The sequence below is a fragment of the Sinocyclocheilus grahami genome, unplaced genomic scaffold (assembly GCF_001515645.1).
Source record: "Sinocyclocheilus grahami isolate Dianchi unplaced genomic scaffold, SAMN03320097.WGS_v1.1 scaffold785.1, whole genome shotgun sequence".
In the NCBI taxonomy this organism is placed as follows: Eukaryota; Metazoa; Chordata; class Actinopteri; order Cypriniformes; family Cyprinidae; genus Sinocyclocheilus; species Sinocyclocheilus grahami.
This window is the reverse complement of record NW_015505964.1, coordinates 501,513-517,474: the sequence shown is the minus strand read 5'-3', so window position 1 is coordinate 517,474 and position 15,962 is coordinate 501,513. Positions and strand designations below refer to the sequence as shown.

The 15,962-nt window shown below is 36.0% G+C and overlaps 1 protein-coding gene across 1 annotated transcript in view; it reads left to right on the top strand.

Moving 5' to 3' along the window:
* The first annotated feature begins 342 nt into the window (after window positions 1-342).
* The window catches only part of arhgap23b (Rho GTPase activating protein 23b), a 69,564-nt gene continuing 53,944 nt past the window's right edge, over window positions 343-15,962 (top strand). Inside the window, exons 1-12 of the mRNA XM_016246108.1 lie at window positions 343-506; window positions 1,035-1,074; window positions 1,163-1,288; window positions 1,394-1,714; window positions 2,399-2,460; window positions 2,525-2,634; window positions 2,754-2,866; window positions 3,211-3,363; window positions 3,443-3,521; window positions 3,640-3,713; window positions 3,805-3,894; window positions 5,144-5,269. Coding sequence (XP_016101594.1) covers window positions 343-506; window positions 1,035-1,074; window positions 1,163-1,288; window positions 1,394-1,714; window positions 2,399-2,460; window positions 2,525-2,634; window positions 2,754-2,866; window positions 3,211-3,363; window positions 3,443-3,521; window positions 3,640-3,713; window positions 3,805-3,894; window positions 5,144-5,269 — 1,458 coding nt within the window. The remainder of the gene's footprint in view (window positions 507-1,034; window positions 1,075-1,162; window positions 1,289-1,393; window positions 1,715-2,398; window positions 2,461-2,524; window positions 2,635-2,753; window positions 2,867-3,210; window positions 3,364-3,442; window positions 3,522-3,639; window positions 3,714-3,804; window positions 3,895-5,143; window positions 5,270-15,962) is intronic.

Here is a 15,962-nt window from a genome sequence, read left to right as displayed (position 1 = left end):
CATTATTAAAGTACGAAACTATAATTATTAAACACATTATATATATGCTTATAAATCAAGAATAATACATTTATAACTGTACTTATAAACTGCTTACTAATGTTTATTAATGTAGGGATAATGCTTTATAAATTATGAATGAATTGTTTACTAATGCTTAACTAATCCCTAGCGTGCAGTTATTATAAAGTGTTACCGGTTTTGGTGGTGGCATTTCATTAGTTTTAATTAATATATTATGAAAATAATTTATGGATTAATTATAAAAATAGTTCAGCCCTAGTATTCATTCTATCATTTATATATACAATATCATTCCCTTCTCTTTCTCTTTTTTGTGCAATGCCTTCTTTCATCGTCTTCTCTCCTTTACTACACTATATTTTTGTAACAGGTAATCTCAAAAACAGCCGTCGTTCCTCTTACTTGCTGGCCATTACCACAGAGCGGTCCAAGTCATGTGACGAGGGTCTGAACACCTTCAGGGAGGAGGGCTGTGTTTTCTTGTGAGTGTTACAGGTGTCACAGGACAGTGGAAAGTATCACAACTTCTTTGTGGCAACCACTGCACATAATATGCTGTTTGATGTGATGTTATTTTAGTGCTGCATGTGTTTGTGGGCACATTCTCAATTTCTACTACACTCTTAAAAATAAAGGTGCTTCACGATGCCTTTTTGTCTAAATGGTTCCATACAGAACCTTTAACATCTGAAGATTACAAAAAGGTAAGAAAGAGATGGTTCTTTAAATAACCTTTGACTGAATGGTTCTTTGTGGAACCAAAAATGGTTCTTCTATGGCATCGCTTGAAGAACCTTTTGAAGCACTTTTATTTTTAAAGTGTAGTTACATTATTTGTAACTAAAGTTACATTATTTGAAATGCAAATTACTGAATTAAGTTTTGTAAAGTGTTTTAATGCAACAATTTAGATTTGATTGAGATTAATTTGGGTATAATTCAGTTCTAGGATATTTTGCCCCATTCCTGCATAAAGGTATTCATTTTACTCTCCTTTTTTTTTTCTTCAGGAGACTACCAAAACGTGTCAAAAGCTTTTTCGCAGATGGCGTAAGTACTTCTTTCTGTCCAACCAACCTCAATTACAATAAATCTTCATTGATTAAGAGTCTGTTCGATAGTGATGTTTTTTTTTCAGTCTCTAGAGAATCTTCGAGCAGCAGAGAAAGCTCGCTCAACCTTTGAACTGGGGAACATCACTCTGACTGACATTAGGAAAGAAGGCTGGCTGCACTATAAACAGATTCTCACTAATAAGGGAAAGGTCTGACAGTAGTTCATGAATTTGTATAATTACACATGTAATTACTTTTCAGACCGCACTTCTGTGGGCTATCCTGAGACCTCTGTGTTTATGTATCGTATCCAGAAAGTGGGCGGAGGCATGCAGCCTTGGAAACGAGTCTTCTCTGTGCTGCGCTCCCATTCACTTTACCACTACAAGGATAAGCGGGAGGCAGTACTTCACGCTGCTGGGGCAGGAGTTCACGGTAATGGACAAGGAGAGGACAAGCAGCCAATCAGCATTCGAAGCTGCTTGATTGACATTGCATACAGCGAGACAAAGCGTAAACACACCTTGAGGCTGACGACGCAGGACTTATGTGAGTACCTGCTTCAGGCGGAGGACAGGGATGACATGCTGGACTGGATCAGAGTCATCAGAGAGAACAGCAAGACTGACAATGAGGTTTGTTGAGGGGAAAAAAGCTATTTCGTAAACAAATAATTATTAGAAAACAAGCCGCTAATAGTAACAAAAAGCAGCATAATAAAAAAAGTTGAAAATGCAACCACATGATTTATTCATGCCACAGTACATACTAGGACTGTAATGCAGACACAGATTGGGGAAGTCGTGGCCTAATGGTTAGAGAGTCGGACTTGTAACCCAAAGGTTGCTGGTTCGAGTCTTGTACTGGCAGGGATTGTAGGGGGGGGGGGGGAATGACAGTGCTCTCTCCCACCTTCAATACCATGACTGAGGTGCCCTTGAGCAAGGCACCGAACCCCCAACTGCTCCCCGGTCGCCGCAGCATAAATGGCTGCCCACTGCTCCGGGTGTGTGTTCACGGTGTGTGTGTGTTCACTGCTGTGTGTGTGCACTTTGAATGGGATAAATTCAGAGCACTAATTCCAAGTGTGGGTCATCATACTTGGCCACATGTCAGTGTGTGTTTAACTTTTTGATCTACATAGTCATTTTCTGCTGCTGTTCACTGTGAAGTCACAGCTTAATTTAAAGAAAGAAGCTTAATTTAATTTAAATAAACTGTAGAATTATGACTGTAAAAAATGCTATGAAAGTAGATAGGAATGTACTTTAAATTCAAACAAAAGTATTTGACACCTCATCTTTATTGCTTTTGAATAGGAACTGGGCTTCTCCAAACACGCTCTCACCAATAAGAAGCTGAATGACTATAGGAAACAGAGGTGATATCTCTTGCCTACTTTATGGAATGGTGAGTGTTGTAGTCTTATCTCTTCCATTTTGCAGTCCAACAGGCAACAAGCCAGACACTTTTCCAAGTATCCATCGGATGATGCCACCTTTCCTCCACTCTAAAGCTGAAAACATGTCAGGAGTGAACCGATCCCCAGGGAAAGGTGAACTCTCGGAACCATGACAAACAGGCTTAGACACTATAACCCCGCCCCTTTATCCACTCTCTGCTTTGCATTTGCATCTTTCAGATCTGTGTATCTTCTCTTTCTCCAACTAACAGATGAGAGTACTAAGGCTTCATGGGGCATTAACATATTGAGAAAGAGAAAGAAAACTGGTCCAAAATCTTTTGGGGTAAGGCTGGAGGACTGCCCGTCTGCTGCCAATAATAAGGTCAGTAAGCTTTGTGAACCAGTGCTAGTTTTTATTAACTGTATCATTGTTTAAGCATACTTTAAGTCTCAGCTTATTTCTTTTTTTTTTTTTGCTTATTTAGGTGATTTAGGTTTGAGTCTGGCATGCATGTGTCCTAATCTCATTTCCCTTTTGTCTGCCCAAGAATTTTCTATACATTATGCTTCAAAATAAAACAAATAAAATATAAAAGGTAAAGGTAAGGTATTGGGAACTATTAAATAAAGTGCTATTGAGACAAAAAATAAAATAAAATAAAATAAAAATAAAATAAAATAAAGGAAAGAATATAGTTATCTATTATCATGTGCTTTTGTGTTTAGTTTGTCCCACAGATTGTAGAGACTTGTTGTCGTCTGGTGGAGGAGATGGGTTTGGAATATACTGGCATCTACAGAGTGCCAGGGAACAGTGCCATCGTGTCTTCCCTTCAGGACCAGCTGAACAAGGGCATGGATATAGACACTACTGAGGAGGTGAAGAGGGAGCGTGACAAAGACAGATAGCAAATCTGCAGGTATAAATCAGAACAGTAATGACATTGTTTGTTTACAGAAATGGCAAGACCCGAATGTCATCAGCAGTCTTCTGAAGTCCTTCTTCAGGAAACTCCCAGAGCCCCTTTTTACAGATGGTATATGCAGCTCAACTTCCTCTTAAATTCATTCACACAAAGCCTTTGCATGGGTGTCAGAATGAGTGTATGTTCCATCCATTTTCAAACAAAGCTCACTGCTGCACTCTACTTGTAGATAAATATAATGACTTCATTGACGCTAACCGTTTAGAGGATGCAGGGGACCGCTTGAAGACCATAAAGAAACTTGTATGTACCATCAGTTTATTCATTCAATTTCAGCTAATTTATATTTGCAGTTGCTTATCAAAATGTTGTGCTGTCTATGTTGCTCTTTTAGATACGTGACCTGCCAGATCACTACTACCACACACTGAAGTTTTTAACTGGTCACCTGAAAACAGTTGCAGACCATTCAGAGAAGAATAAGGTTCCGGCTGTACTAGACATATTTTGCCAATCACAATAAATGAGTGTTTCTTCAACTGTGGGCACTTTTAGTGCTGTAGACTTAAGATAGACTTAATAGACTTACGTCCAGCAGTACATATACACCACTGTTCAAAATGTTGAGGTTGGTACAATGTTTTTAATGTTTTTGAAAGAAGTCTCTTTTGCTCACCAAGGCTGTGTTTATTTGATCAAAAATACAGTACAAGCAGTATCATAGTGGAATATTATTACAATTTAAAATAACTATTTTCTATTTGAATGTATCTTAAAATGGAAATTATTCCTGTGATGGCAAACATTAATTTTCAGTAGCCATTACTCCAGTCTTTAGTTTCTTATAATCCTTCAGAAATCATTCTAATATGCTCTATATATGTAAAAAAATATAATAATAATAAAAAATAAAAAAAAAGTTTATCACTGTGGGAAACAGTTGTGTTGCTTAATACATTTATAGAAGCTGTGATACATTTATATGAAAAGTTCAAAAGAACAGCATTTATATGAAATATAAATATTTTGTAACACTATTATTAATGTCGTTACTGCAACTTTTGATTGATGTAAAAAAAAATACTTACTGACCCCAAAGTTTTGAATGGTAGTGTGCACATAGGAAAATTCTGTCATTTTTGGCATTATTCTATGAAAGTCATGAAAAATTTCCTCCACCATGTCACTTCCAGCACAGCTGAAAATAAAAATGTTTAATAATGTTCTGAGGTGAAAATGATGGTGGAAGTGACATATTTTTCTTATGCTAATTTTACAGCTCACATTTTTATGTTTCCTAAATACACACATTGAAATATACTGTATTTTTACACTGCAAAATCTGACAAAACTACAGTGTAAAATTTACCTCAAGTTTTATTTTTCTTCATTTATCATTCATTATCCCAAGCATGTTCCTTACTGACACCATCGACAGACTGAACATATTGAAAGAATAATATTACTAAATAAACTAAATATTAACAATATAAGCAAAATAATAGAGTAAAGCAATAAGATCTATACATAAGGTAATTGAATATAAATTAAATCATGTTAAATGCTTCAGGATCTTTTTAATGTCATCTTCATATAATTAAAAGGGAAGGAAGGTGAAATTTGTTTGTTTTTAATAAAAATCAATCCCTGAGACATAAAAGTGCATGAAGTTAAGGAAACCATACATTCAGGAGTAATTTCTTTGACAAAAGCTGACTCTCCTTGCTCTCCAGATGGAGCCTAGAAATCTGGCCTTGGTGTTTGGCCCCACACTGGTGCGGACCTCAGAAGACAACATGATCGACATGGTCACTCACATGCCAGACCGCTACAAGATCACAGAGACTCTCATTTTGCATGTATGTCCTTTTCAGATTGTTTTACTTTCTGTCTCCTATAAAGATAAAAAAGATCAGTCATGACTTTTGCGCTTTTAAAGTGGTCATGAAATGCAGTTTCAGATTAAGACATTTCTTGACATTCATTTATAAAGTTTGCAAAGTTTTTTGTACCAAAAATGGTCCAATATTAGCACAAAAAGAAAAAAATCATTTTTTTTTCTCATTTTCACTCTCTGTGTAAAACATTTAAATTCAAAGGGGCATTACCTCTTGCAGAAACTGAAGTAAATGCCCATTGCTGTGGCTAACTTCACACCGTATCAACGCCTCCTTTACAGCATGTTTAGTGTCTGCTACTCGAGATGGCAAACACTGTGATAGAGCTGTATATGTACTAGCACAAGTCAGATCCTGAGGCAGAAAAAAACTGAAACAACACAACCACCAAAGTCCCTTTAAGACAAGTCATTTCACTCGGCGGCCATTTTTGAAACACCTCTCGGGCATGCAAATGCAGCTCCTATTTTCTATGAATGGGGAAACATCAAAATCTCCAAAACTGTTCACCAAGTTTACGATTAAATTTCAGATTTGAAATCACCAATGAAATCTGACAACAACTGTCTCATAAATGTTGTTTCTTATGATCCAATAGCATTAAAAAAGCGTATTTTTCAGGCTAGACCAGCCAATCCACATGTGCAGTCCTAAATGTGAGTCTCAGAACGCTGACCGGGATTCTAACGGCAGCTGCAGAGCCACGATGACTTTATTGATTAGTAGGGGTGTGACGAGACATTTATCCCACGAGAGGAGACGAGATTTTTAGACTTTTTAAAATAAATCCTCAATGATGAAATATATAGGGAAAATAGTCTTTTATTCAACTGAAAAACACAAAATGCAATAAATGTAGGTGCATTTTGAAATCAGCTTGTACTTTATGAAATTAAACATCCATTTTAATTAATGTTATGCAGTAATAAACAACATGTTTAAACTTTAATAGAAAAATATATAATAAGCACGATTTTAATGTATCCGTTTAAAAGGATAAAGCAGTGGTTCCCAAACTGGGGGGCGTGGCAAGGCTGAGGGATAGTGTACAGTCAGCAGATTATTTTGCAAAAAAAAACTCTGCAGGGTGATAAAGACTACACTGTGTAATTTTCCCGCTTATCATGTGGCCACTTGTCTGATAAGTAAATAATTGAACGCAAAATATTAATATGACATTTTAATGACCTCAACATAACTTGCAGTTGTGGTTGTATCAATAACAGACCACTAGATGGCGCGACTGAAGTCAAGTCAAGTCACCTTTATTTATATAGCGCTTTTAAAAATACAGATTGTGTCAAAGCAACTGTACAGCATTAATTAGGAAAATAGTGTGTCAATAATGCAAAATCAGAGTTGTATTGCAGGGAGCCACGTAGAAATATAAATGAATGATGCATGGTTCTGCTCTAAGCATGTAAGTTACAAGTTTGTGAAAATACTGCCAGTGCCAGGTACTTAAAGCAGATGATGAATATACATAAGATTCACAAATACCAAAATGACGTGTCTCTCACATATGATGTCTGAGTTGCAGCTTTTTGCATGCGTGCGCACAGAAACGGTCTATCACAGCACGTGATAACACTTTAATGTTTAAACTGACAAGGCTTAAAACACGTGATAATGATAAGCTTTCTTGAGGAAGCAGCACTAGCCCGATCGTTCAGATAGGTGATTAGCTAAACACTGGAGTGTCCTGTTAACCGCAGGTAACATTAAGCATATTGTATTCGCAGGTGAACATAAAATATCTTACATACTACTGGTGAACGATCCAGTGTAATGCAAATATGTCTGAGAGGTCTGACATATGCCAATAGCACGAGGATATCGTCATGTTCTCGCGAGATCCATCGTCACGTTCTTGTGAGATCCATCGGACACATCGGATCTCGCAAGATCTCGTGCCACAAGATCTCGTCACACCCCTAATGATTAGTGATTGGCTATTTTACTCAGAAGGTGGGGCTTCCTTCGATAGAGCGGCCATATTGAGCATTGCATTTTTCCCCATTCAAACCTATATGTGTGACACATCTTGGGTATTCTATTCATTTGGACCATGTGACGTCACAGTGCATTATCGCCGCCATGTTTGTGTCCAAGTCACACTGCGCGACCTGTTTCAGTCTATGGTCACAGCAGCCACAACTACCAGTAGATCAATGAAACACACCCGGAAGGTTCCTAACAAGATTACAATATGCTCGGGATATGTTGTGCTGTTAGCTGTATAACAGTTGTCAGAGAAACCCCGAACTACAATTTTATTTGATCCCAAAGGAGTTAGATCGGCAGAATAAATGGTTGGCTTCATTCAGAAGAGTTTGTTGTCGTTTGTTGGAAAATCATATCATACTGCTCAGACATTCCACGACCCAACAAACTTTGTGACTGTTACGTAACTGCAATGTAATCTGGTGACCAAAGTTACGATGTGGCTATGTAACTAGTTGCGTCGTGGCAACCAGAAAAGCGAAATTTCCAGTTTCGTCGTCACAACGTAATTTTGTGACGTTGCCAGGTAGTAACTGCGATGTTGTGGCAACGTTGTTGATCAATAGTTGTGTGCTGATAATCAGTTGGTAATTTTTATAATTATTTATTTTCTAGGGGTGGACATTTGCCCAAACTAATTTAAATGCTGTTTCAACAGCTGTGAATTATGAATACAGACACAAAATTAATTCAGTTCATTTATCTTCAAAAACACACATTTGAAAAATAAAATACACCCAAATTATGAATAAAAACATAGGAAATACAGCGAAATATGAAAGCATTCAGGACATTCCGTGCTCAGCATCATTATAAACAGATATGCTATGCTAGCATAACATTTGCTAACAGACATTTCAGATAATTAAGGAAAGATACCATAATCACAGAGGTATAAATATGAACAAAAAGTAAAAGTAGACTGTGGGTAATGTTACTTAACCAATTTGACAAAGTTGTTGAACTTTTTTGATATAACTGACGAGAAACAGAGAGAAATGTCAGGCGTGTCCTCTCCAGCAGCTTGTGTGTTCCCGGTTGCCATGGTAACTCTCAACGGCCAAAGTACTATACAGTACATAACAACAACAATAAAAAAGGGGGTTTTAGCATCTGTCCAGAGTTTTTTTTTCCCCAAACAATTTTATGGACCTATTTATTTGTTATAAATTGTAAGACTCAACTCAGAACACTGTCAAAAGGGTCTGGCTACAGCCTCGCAAATGAGAACAACAGAAGCAATCAATTGTAGTATTAAAACAACTAAATCAGATCCAAAACTAAAAGATAAAACTTTATAAATACTACCTATACACATTTTAAAAATAAAGAGATTAAATAAAAATGACAAATGCATACAACAAAAATTTCAAAACTTAACATTTAAAAGAAAAAGAAAAACATTTATAAATTCAATATATATATTATTTCATTTCCATTTAGTTTGAAGTATTAAATTAACTCAAATTAAATAAAACTAAAAACTTAATAAAAGAGCTATACAGACAGAATAAATTCAGACATAATGTAACTAAAATTAAAATAAATAACTAATACAAATTAAATGACAGTAGTTTATCAGTAATCCTAAAAAATAACACTGCCAAACACACGTGCTAAAAAAACAACAACTTACTGACACATAGTAAGAAATGGTTATAGAAATTGAAACAGAGGCGAAACAAGTAATAGGAAAGAGGAGAAATAAAAAGCAATACTTATTAAAACTAATGAAAGTACTATACAAGTATAAGTATTTAGTACAATAACAGGGTCCTGCAAGAAAAAGATAAGACCCGCAAATCCGTGGCTACAGAACAGCAGAATATGAACGCAATGCACAAATTCTCTCATTAAGCATTTTCCTCCTGTAGAAAAACATAAACACTTAATATGGCTTAATGTATTAAGATACATTAAGTGCAATTAAAAGATCAAATTCGATATCAAAGTCTCTCATTAAGCATTTTCCTCCTGTAGAAAAACATAAACACTTAATATGGCTTAATGTATTAAGATACATTAAGTGCAATTAAAAGATCAAATTCGATATATAGTTATTATTTAATTTACTACAAGGCAAGCAGATGGCCATGAAAACAATGCGCAAACTTTCACTTGTCCTCCTATACAGCAAAACGCTTAATGTGGCATAATAATGGATGACAAAGACAATTCAGTAGCCTATATGTCTTGTTGTTGACTCAAAGTATATACAGAACAGCAAATATGAACATGCATTATGAAATGCATTAAGTGATTTTAAAAGGATTGACTCTGTGCATGCAAGCAGACGCGCCCAGAATGCAATGCATTAAATTGCACGTTAAACATTTTCCTCCCATAGAAAATCATTATAAATAAAACACGTAATGTAGCTTAATGGACAAAGACAATGATATAAAAGAGCTGTAGACAGTTTATTCTATATGGGAAAACACTTAACGCTAAACTGTGCATGTTGCGCTTATTCTGGCCTCACCTGCTTTCCTGTATATTAGTTATGTAGGCAATATTTTAATAATGAAGAGCATTGAGTTTGGTCTTTATCATCTTAGTCCATTATGCCACATTATGCCACATTTTGCAGTGTGGGAGGAAAATATATTCATTACATTAATAAACTATATATTTAATTTGATATTTATATATCATCTTATAATAGCATCTTAATACATTAAGCCATGTTAGGTGTTTGTTTTTCTACAGGAGGAAAACGCTTAACGAGAGACTTTGTGCATTGCGTTCATATTCTGCTGTTCTGTGGCCACGGATTTGGAGGTCTTGTCTTTTTCTCCTACAGATGGCATGCAGGACCCTGTAGGTTACGATACTAAATTAGTTTTAATTGTTTAATCACCACCACAGCATCTTGTCTCCATTGGCAACACGCACGATTTGTGTTGATTGCAAGTGACGTCGCAGGTATCGGAGCGTGCAAGTGGCGATTGCAAGTGACTTCGCAATTTAGTTTATTTTGTCTGGTCTTCACCACCTGGCTACTGTTGTAAAATGTTGAGAGATTCAAACAAAAAGAATAAATAAATAGAACAAAATAAAATAAAAAAAGACTGCAAGTGACGTCGCTAGCAGAAGTGCAAGTGTCTGAGAGTGCAAGCTTGAGAATGCAAGTCTGAGAGTGCAAGTGCGAGGCTGCAGCCAGACCCTTCTCGACACAGTTGAAGTAAAAATGTGCCTCAGACAAACGCGCTGTCCTGATTCAGTATTTGCGGTGGATGAGATGGTGTAGCCAGGTCCGTGTCATTATTTCAACGTTATCTTCATAACTCGTTATGAAATAAAAAAGTTTCTTGACTCAGAAAAATAAATTTTCCTTTCGTGTCGACATTATACGGTTGCACACGGTGTCATCACGTCACTATATATCCATGCTCTGACTTGATGAAAAGAAACACATTATCTTAAGGGAAATTTAAATCTTGTCTAATTATTACACATTTCAAATAGTAATTTTTGGTAATAAGAGCATAGAAAGAACGTGTAAATGATAGTAATGAATGAATGATGGTAATCTTACAACGTAACGAGGACGTATCTGACGACGTTGTGAGTTGGTAATTTGATGGTAATGAAATTACGGACATGCGACGTCGTTGTTACGTTGTCAATTAGTAATTCATGAAATTACCAAGAAGTATACATTACGTAACTGTTACATCGTGTGTTAGCAGGGAATATGACTGATTATTATCAATGCTTGATTATTTGCACACTAAATCTAACACACCCATTATCAATTTTGTTTATTAGCCATATTGCTTGCAGCATACCAATGTCTGGTCTGGCATGTTTTTACCATTCTACGTGTAATACACTCAAAATTTAGGAAAATCATATATTGAGATTCTTCATTGTTCGTGTGTATTTTATTTTCAAACACATTTTTTCTGCGTTCCAAATGGGATATATCGCCCTCTGAAGGGCACTTCAAAGTGAAAACAATCATGGCCACCATATTGACGGGTTGTTCCAAACCGAAGTGCTCAAAACTGGCCACTTCAAAGGGACCTTCGGAATGAAGGATTTCGAAGGGTTCAACTGATGGACACTTCAGGCCCCCATGATCCTTTGCACAGGGAACTTGTTTGGCATCACAGGGTTCGACTTCACCGATAAATGTATGCATAGTATTTTTCTATACTACTGTAATATTTATGCGAGTTAGATTTGGTACATTATTATGGTCAAAACAACATTATACTTCCAACAAAAATACTTTACAGCTACCTTTATCAGTCCATTCAAATGTTTCAGATTCATAGACACAATAGACATTAAAAATACATATTACATTACATACACAAATATAGATTATATTTAATGTAAAAGACAATTGGGGGTCAATCAGTGTACAAAATGTGCAACGAAGGCGCCTCCTTGATCGTCTCATTAAGGTGATGCAGAAGTGCATTCCAAAAAAAGATATTTGTGGACAGTGTTGGGGGTAATATATTACAAGTAACGCGAGTTAAGTAATCAGATTACTTTTTTCAAGTAACTAGTAAAGTAACGCATTACTTTTTAATTTACAAGAGAATATCTGAGTTACTTTTTCAAATTCCTCAAAATGAATAAAAATAATGCAACTCAGAATATGACGCAAACCTGCAATAATTAAATGTTAAACAAAACAAATATCCTTTATGTATTTAATCACATTCTATTTGCTTCTGACCTTCGATGAATCAGTTCAACCGTACTAATAAGCACAGATTACTCTAGACAAACATTTGTGTGTCTTTTTTTATTGCTGAAGTGTGTTGAAATGTCTTCTTCTGTATTCTAATTTACATTCCCTTCAGCCTGAGGCTTATTCATTTCACTTTTGGTGTGAAAAGGCTTTTATATTTGCCAGAAATATAACTTTTTTATTTTAAAAACAAACAAGCAAGCCTTGTCCAGATTTAACAAGTAACGCAAAAGTAACGCATTACTTTCCATAAAAAGTAACCAAGTAACGTAATTAGTTACTTTTTTATGGAGTAACGCAATATTGTAATGCATTACTTTTAAAAGTAACTTTCCCCAACACTGTTTGTGGACCCCTATACCCAGGGCTAAATTACCAATAGGGCTAGGCGGGGCTGAAGATCACTGTGCCTGATGTCCGCATTCAACACCACACTTCACATCGGTCTGGTGCAATCTGGAAGTGGTCGCAAAGAACAATCTTCGATAAGTAAAAATGTTAGCTATTCAAAAAATAAAATAAAAAAATATAAGAGAGGAGCTCATAAAAGGAAAAATAATTCAAAGACAAATAGAAAAACATGAGTTATTCAGTAAAATCCCCAGCTATCAGGCTATTTTATGCTGATGATGGAGTGGAAGTGGACCGGGCACATGGAGCAGACAAGATTTTAGTTTAGTTTGATTATTAAGGCTGGCTATGCACTAGAGGATTTAAAGGCCGATTTTAAGCCCGATTTAAACCCTGGAACGATTGGGGGTGGCCTGATTATATTTATACTTGTCACAAGCGTTTTTGTTTGTCCAAAAAAATCCTCTATTACAGTGTCATTACAATTATTTAACTGGACCCCATTGAGACAGAGCGTCCTCGAACTCAAATCGTAAATATCAAACATGTTTGATATGTAATGTTCGTAACCAGAAGGTTTCTGGTCCCCATTGACTCCAATAGTGTAGCTATTTTATATTTATTTATTTATTCGTTTTTTTTTCATACTACGGTAGTCATGGGGGCCCAGAAACTGTTTGGTTACCAGTATTGTTCCAAATATATACAGCAGAAGGAAACTCATGCAGGTTTAGAACAACAACAGAATTTTCATTTTTGTGTGAACTATTCCTCTAAAGTAGCCTAATATAGCTGTTGTTGCCATTTGTGTCAATAATGTAAATACATTTTTAAAAAAACGTATTAAGTACATTTGTATACAAGGCATTTACAACACTTTCTGCATCCCCTAAACTAAAGTGTAAAATACTCATCAGTTGTAAAGGTTTTACAAACCTGCCGGTTACAGGTTGTGTGTGTGTGTACACACTGGGCTGAAAGATCTACGAATAATGAGTAAAACATTTACAACTGATGAGTAGTTTACACTGTAGATTAGGGGATGCAGAAAGTGTTGTAAATGCCTTATACAGCTACAGATAATTTGTAACAAGTAAGAAATATCTACAAATGATGTGTAACACATTTACAAGTGATAAGTAGTTTACACTTTAGATTAGGGGATGCAGAAAGCTTTGTAAATTATTTATTCATGCGTTTACGCAACAGGTTTTGAATACTTTGTAGTGTGTACTGCAATGTAAGGGCTGACTGGTGAGGGTATAGACAGATGTCTTCTCTGACACATGGAGTATTTTTAACACTGTGAGATAATAGTACAATGTTGACATTTCAATGATTTATAAGTGATTAAAGGGGTCCTATGATGCGATTTCAATTTTTGAAAATTCTTAATTTGGTTAACGGCATAGACATGTTACAGGTAATAATATAATCAAAAAATCATGGCAACAAATTATTTTTATAATTTTATATTATATTACAAGTCAGTTTAATGTTGAAACGACTTTCACAGTCAATTTTATTCAGCTTAACTCATGTTTAACCATTGCTTCTTGTCAGGCTTAGGCTACTTTTTTCAATGAATTTGAATGAATATACAAATTAATATTCATTTGTATTTTTTTTTTTACAAATTGTTCATTTATTTATTTTTAACCATTTCAGTTGTGAGTTTAAAATATTCTAGAGGTCCCCCAGAGTGCGTTTTAAGGCGACCGTTATTTTAGAACGTTTCCCCTTACTGTTTCCATGGCGACGCGTCATGCTTGTGACGTGCCACACCGCGGCCATAATAACGCTGTATGACAGATGGATCGCTTTTATTTCGTTTTTCCTTTTTTACTTAAAATATTCACAAACTTGCATACCATGTCATGAACAATCTGATATTCCGATTCACAAATATGTGTAAATTAGTTTGTTTTGTCGTTTAAAAACCTTTCTAAATGATCTTGATCGTGATCTGTCATGTGAGACGGGCGCCGCCATGTTTGTACGCGCTGCAGTTCAGAGTGTCCTGTCAGTCAGATTTACAGCACGTGAATGCATCAATTTCTCCCGAAATTCAAGTAATAAGTGGCCGGTGAACTGGGTGAAGAATAGATGGAACTTTATAGTTACTTACACTACGTGTATCTGATATGAATAAAACACATTGGCAAATTAAACCGGTCGAACCGGTTCACCAAATCGAACTGAATCGTATAAAACAGTTCGCATCTCGAGTCGGCACTGATCCACAATTTTCTAAAGTTTCTCACTTTCAGACATGCCTTATAGTCCCTGCGACTCGAAATAAACCAATATCCCGGAGTATTCGTTACTCCTGTAACTCCAACAGCACTGAACTTGCTGTGCAGACTGAGATAACCGACGAGTATGGCGTTATTTTATTGACAAATGTCGAGAGCACATTAATATAATGCGCGCGCGCGGATTTCTTTTGCTCTCGCACAAAACCGGACGCACACGCTCAGATGCATGCTGCTCTTGCCCGGAGAGAGTGCGCGCACTTAAAACGTGTCTCTCCTCTCACTCAAACTGTGTCCTGTGCACTCTCAAATCTCTGTGCTCATGCACTATAGATATTATTTTCGCACCTGAATTAAACGTTGTCAAAAGTTATCATTATGCACATATTATCAAAATCAGAACTGAAAACAAACACTGGATTAAAAAAAAAATAAACTCCCAATAAATGTCTAAACAGCCATGCTATTAGAGCATTTATTGTATTATATCTTGCATCATTTACATCTATTTTTGCATTTTATGTTGATTTGAGGAGTTGTTACTTATTATTGTCATCATACCAACTGAGAATTTATTGCAATGATTTTAAATTCAGTTGAGGTATCTGACATATTATGACATAACATTGATGTTTTATATGAAGTCTTTCGAGCCATAGGCTATAGTATGTTGTTTTTAGATAAATTGCTCAGAGACCAACCAGTTGGACAGAGGTTTTATGTACAAATCATCCAAGCACCCAATTCCTAGCCATTTCATTAACATTGCTAAATATTATTAAACTGGAAATAAATTAAAGATCCATCTTTGATTGTCAAAAGAATTCCAGGTTCAGTTCACTATTAGTGAACCAATTAGATTTCACCTAGGTATTTTCATCGGTCAGTTGTGGAGGTCTGATTGGTTTAAGCTTTATTTATATAGCGCCTTTTAAAACAGTGTATACAAAGTAGCCTACTTTACAAATCCCATATAAATCTTCATATAAATCCCATATGTGGGACCGTACTCCCAGGGGCATGGAAATAAAAATCACATATGTGGGACCATGCCGCTCAAAGGGTTAATACGGCACCCCCATTTTTTTGTAGGCTACACTCCAGGGGGTGCTGCAGCACCCTGCACCCCTACTTTCCGCGGTAATGTGCACCTCCATTGCAGACGGCATGACGACAAGACCACAAACTTAAAAATAAAATACAAAACATGTAGGCTACTTAACAGCGGTGTTCCTTAACTGAGTTTTCCTCGCTATTTTCACATTGGCTCACTGTTATCAGAAGAAGAATCAGAATCAGAATGAGCTTTATTGCCAGGTATGTTTACATATAT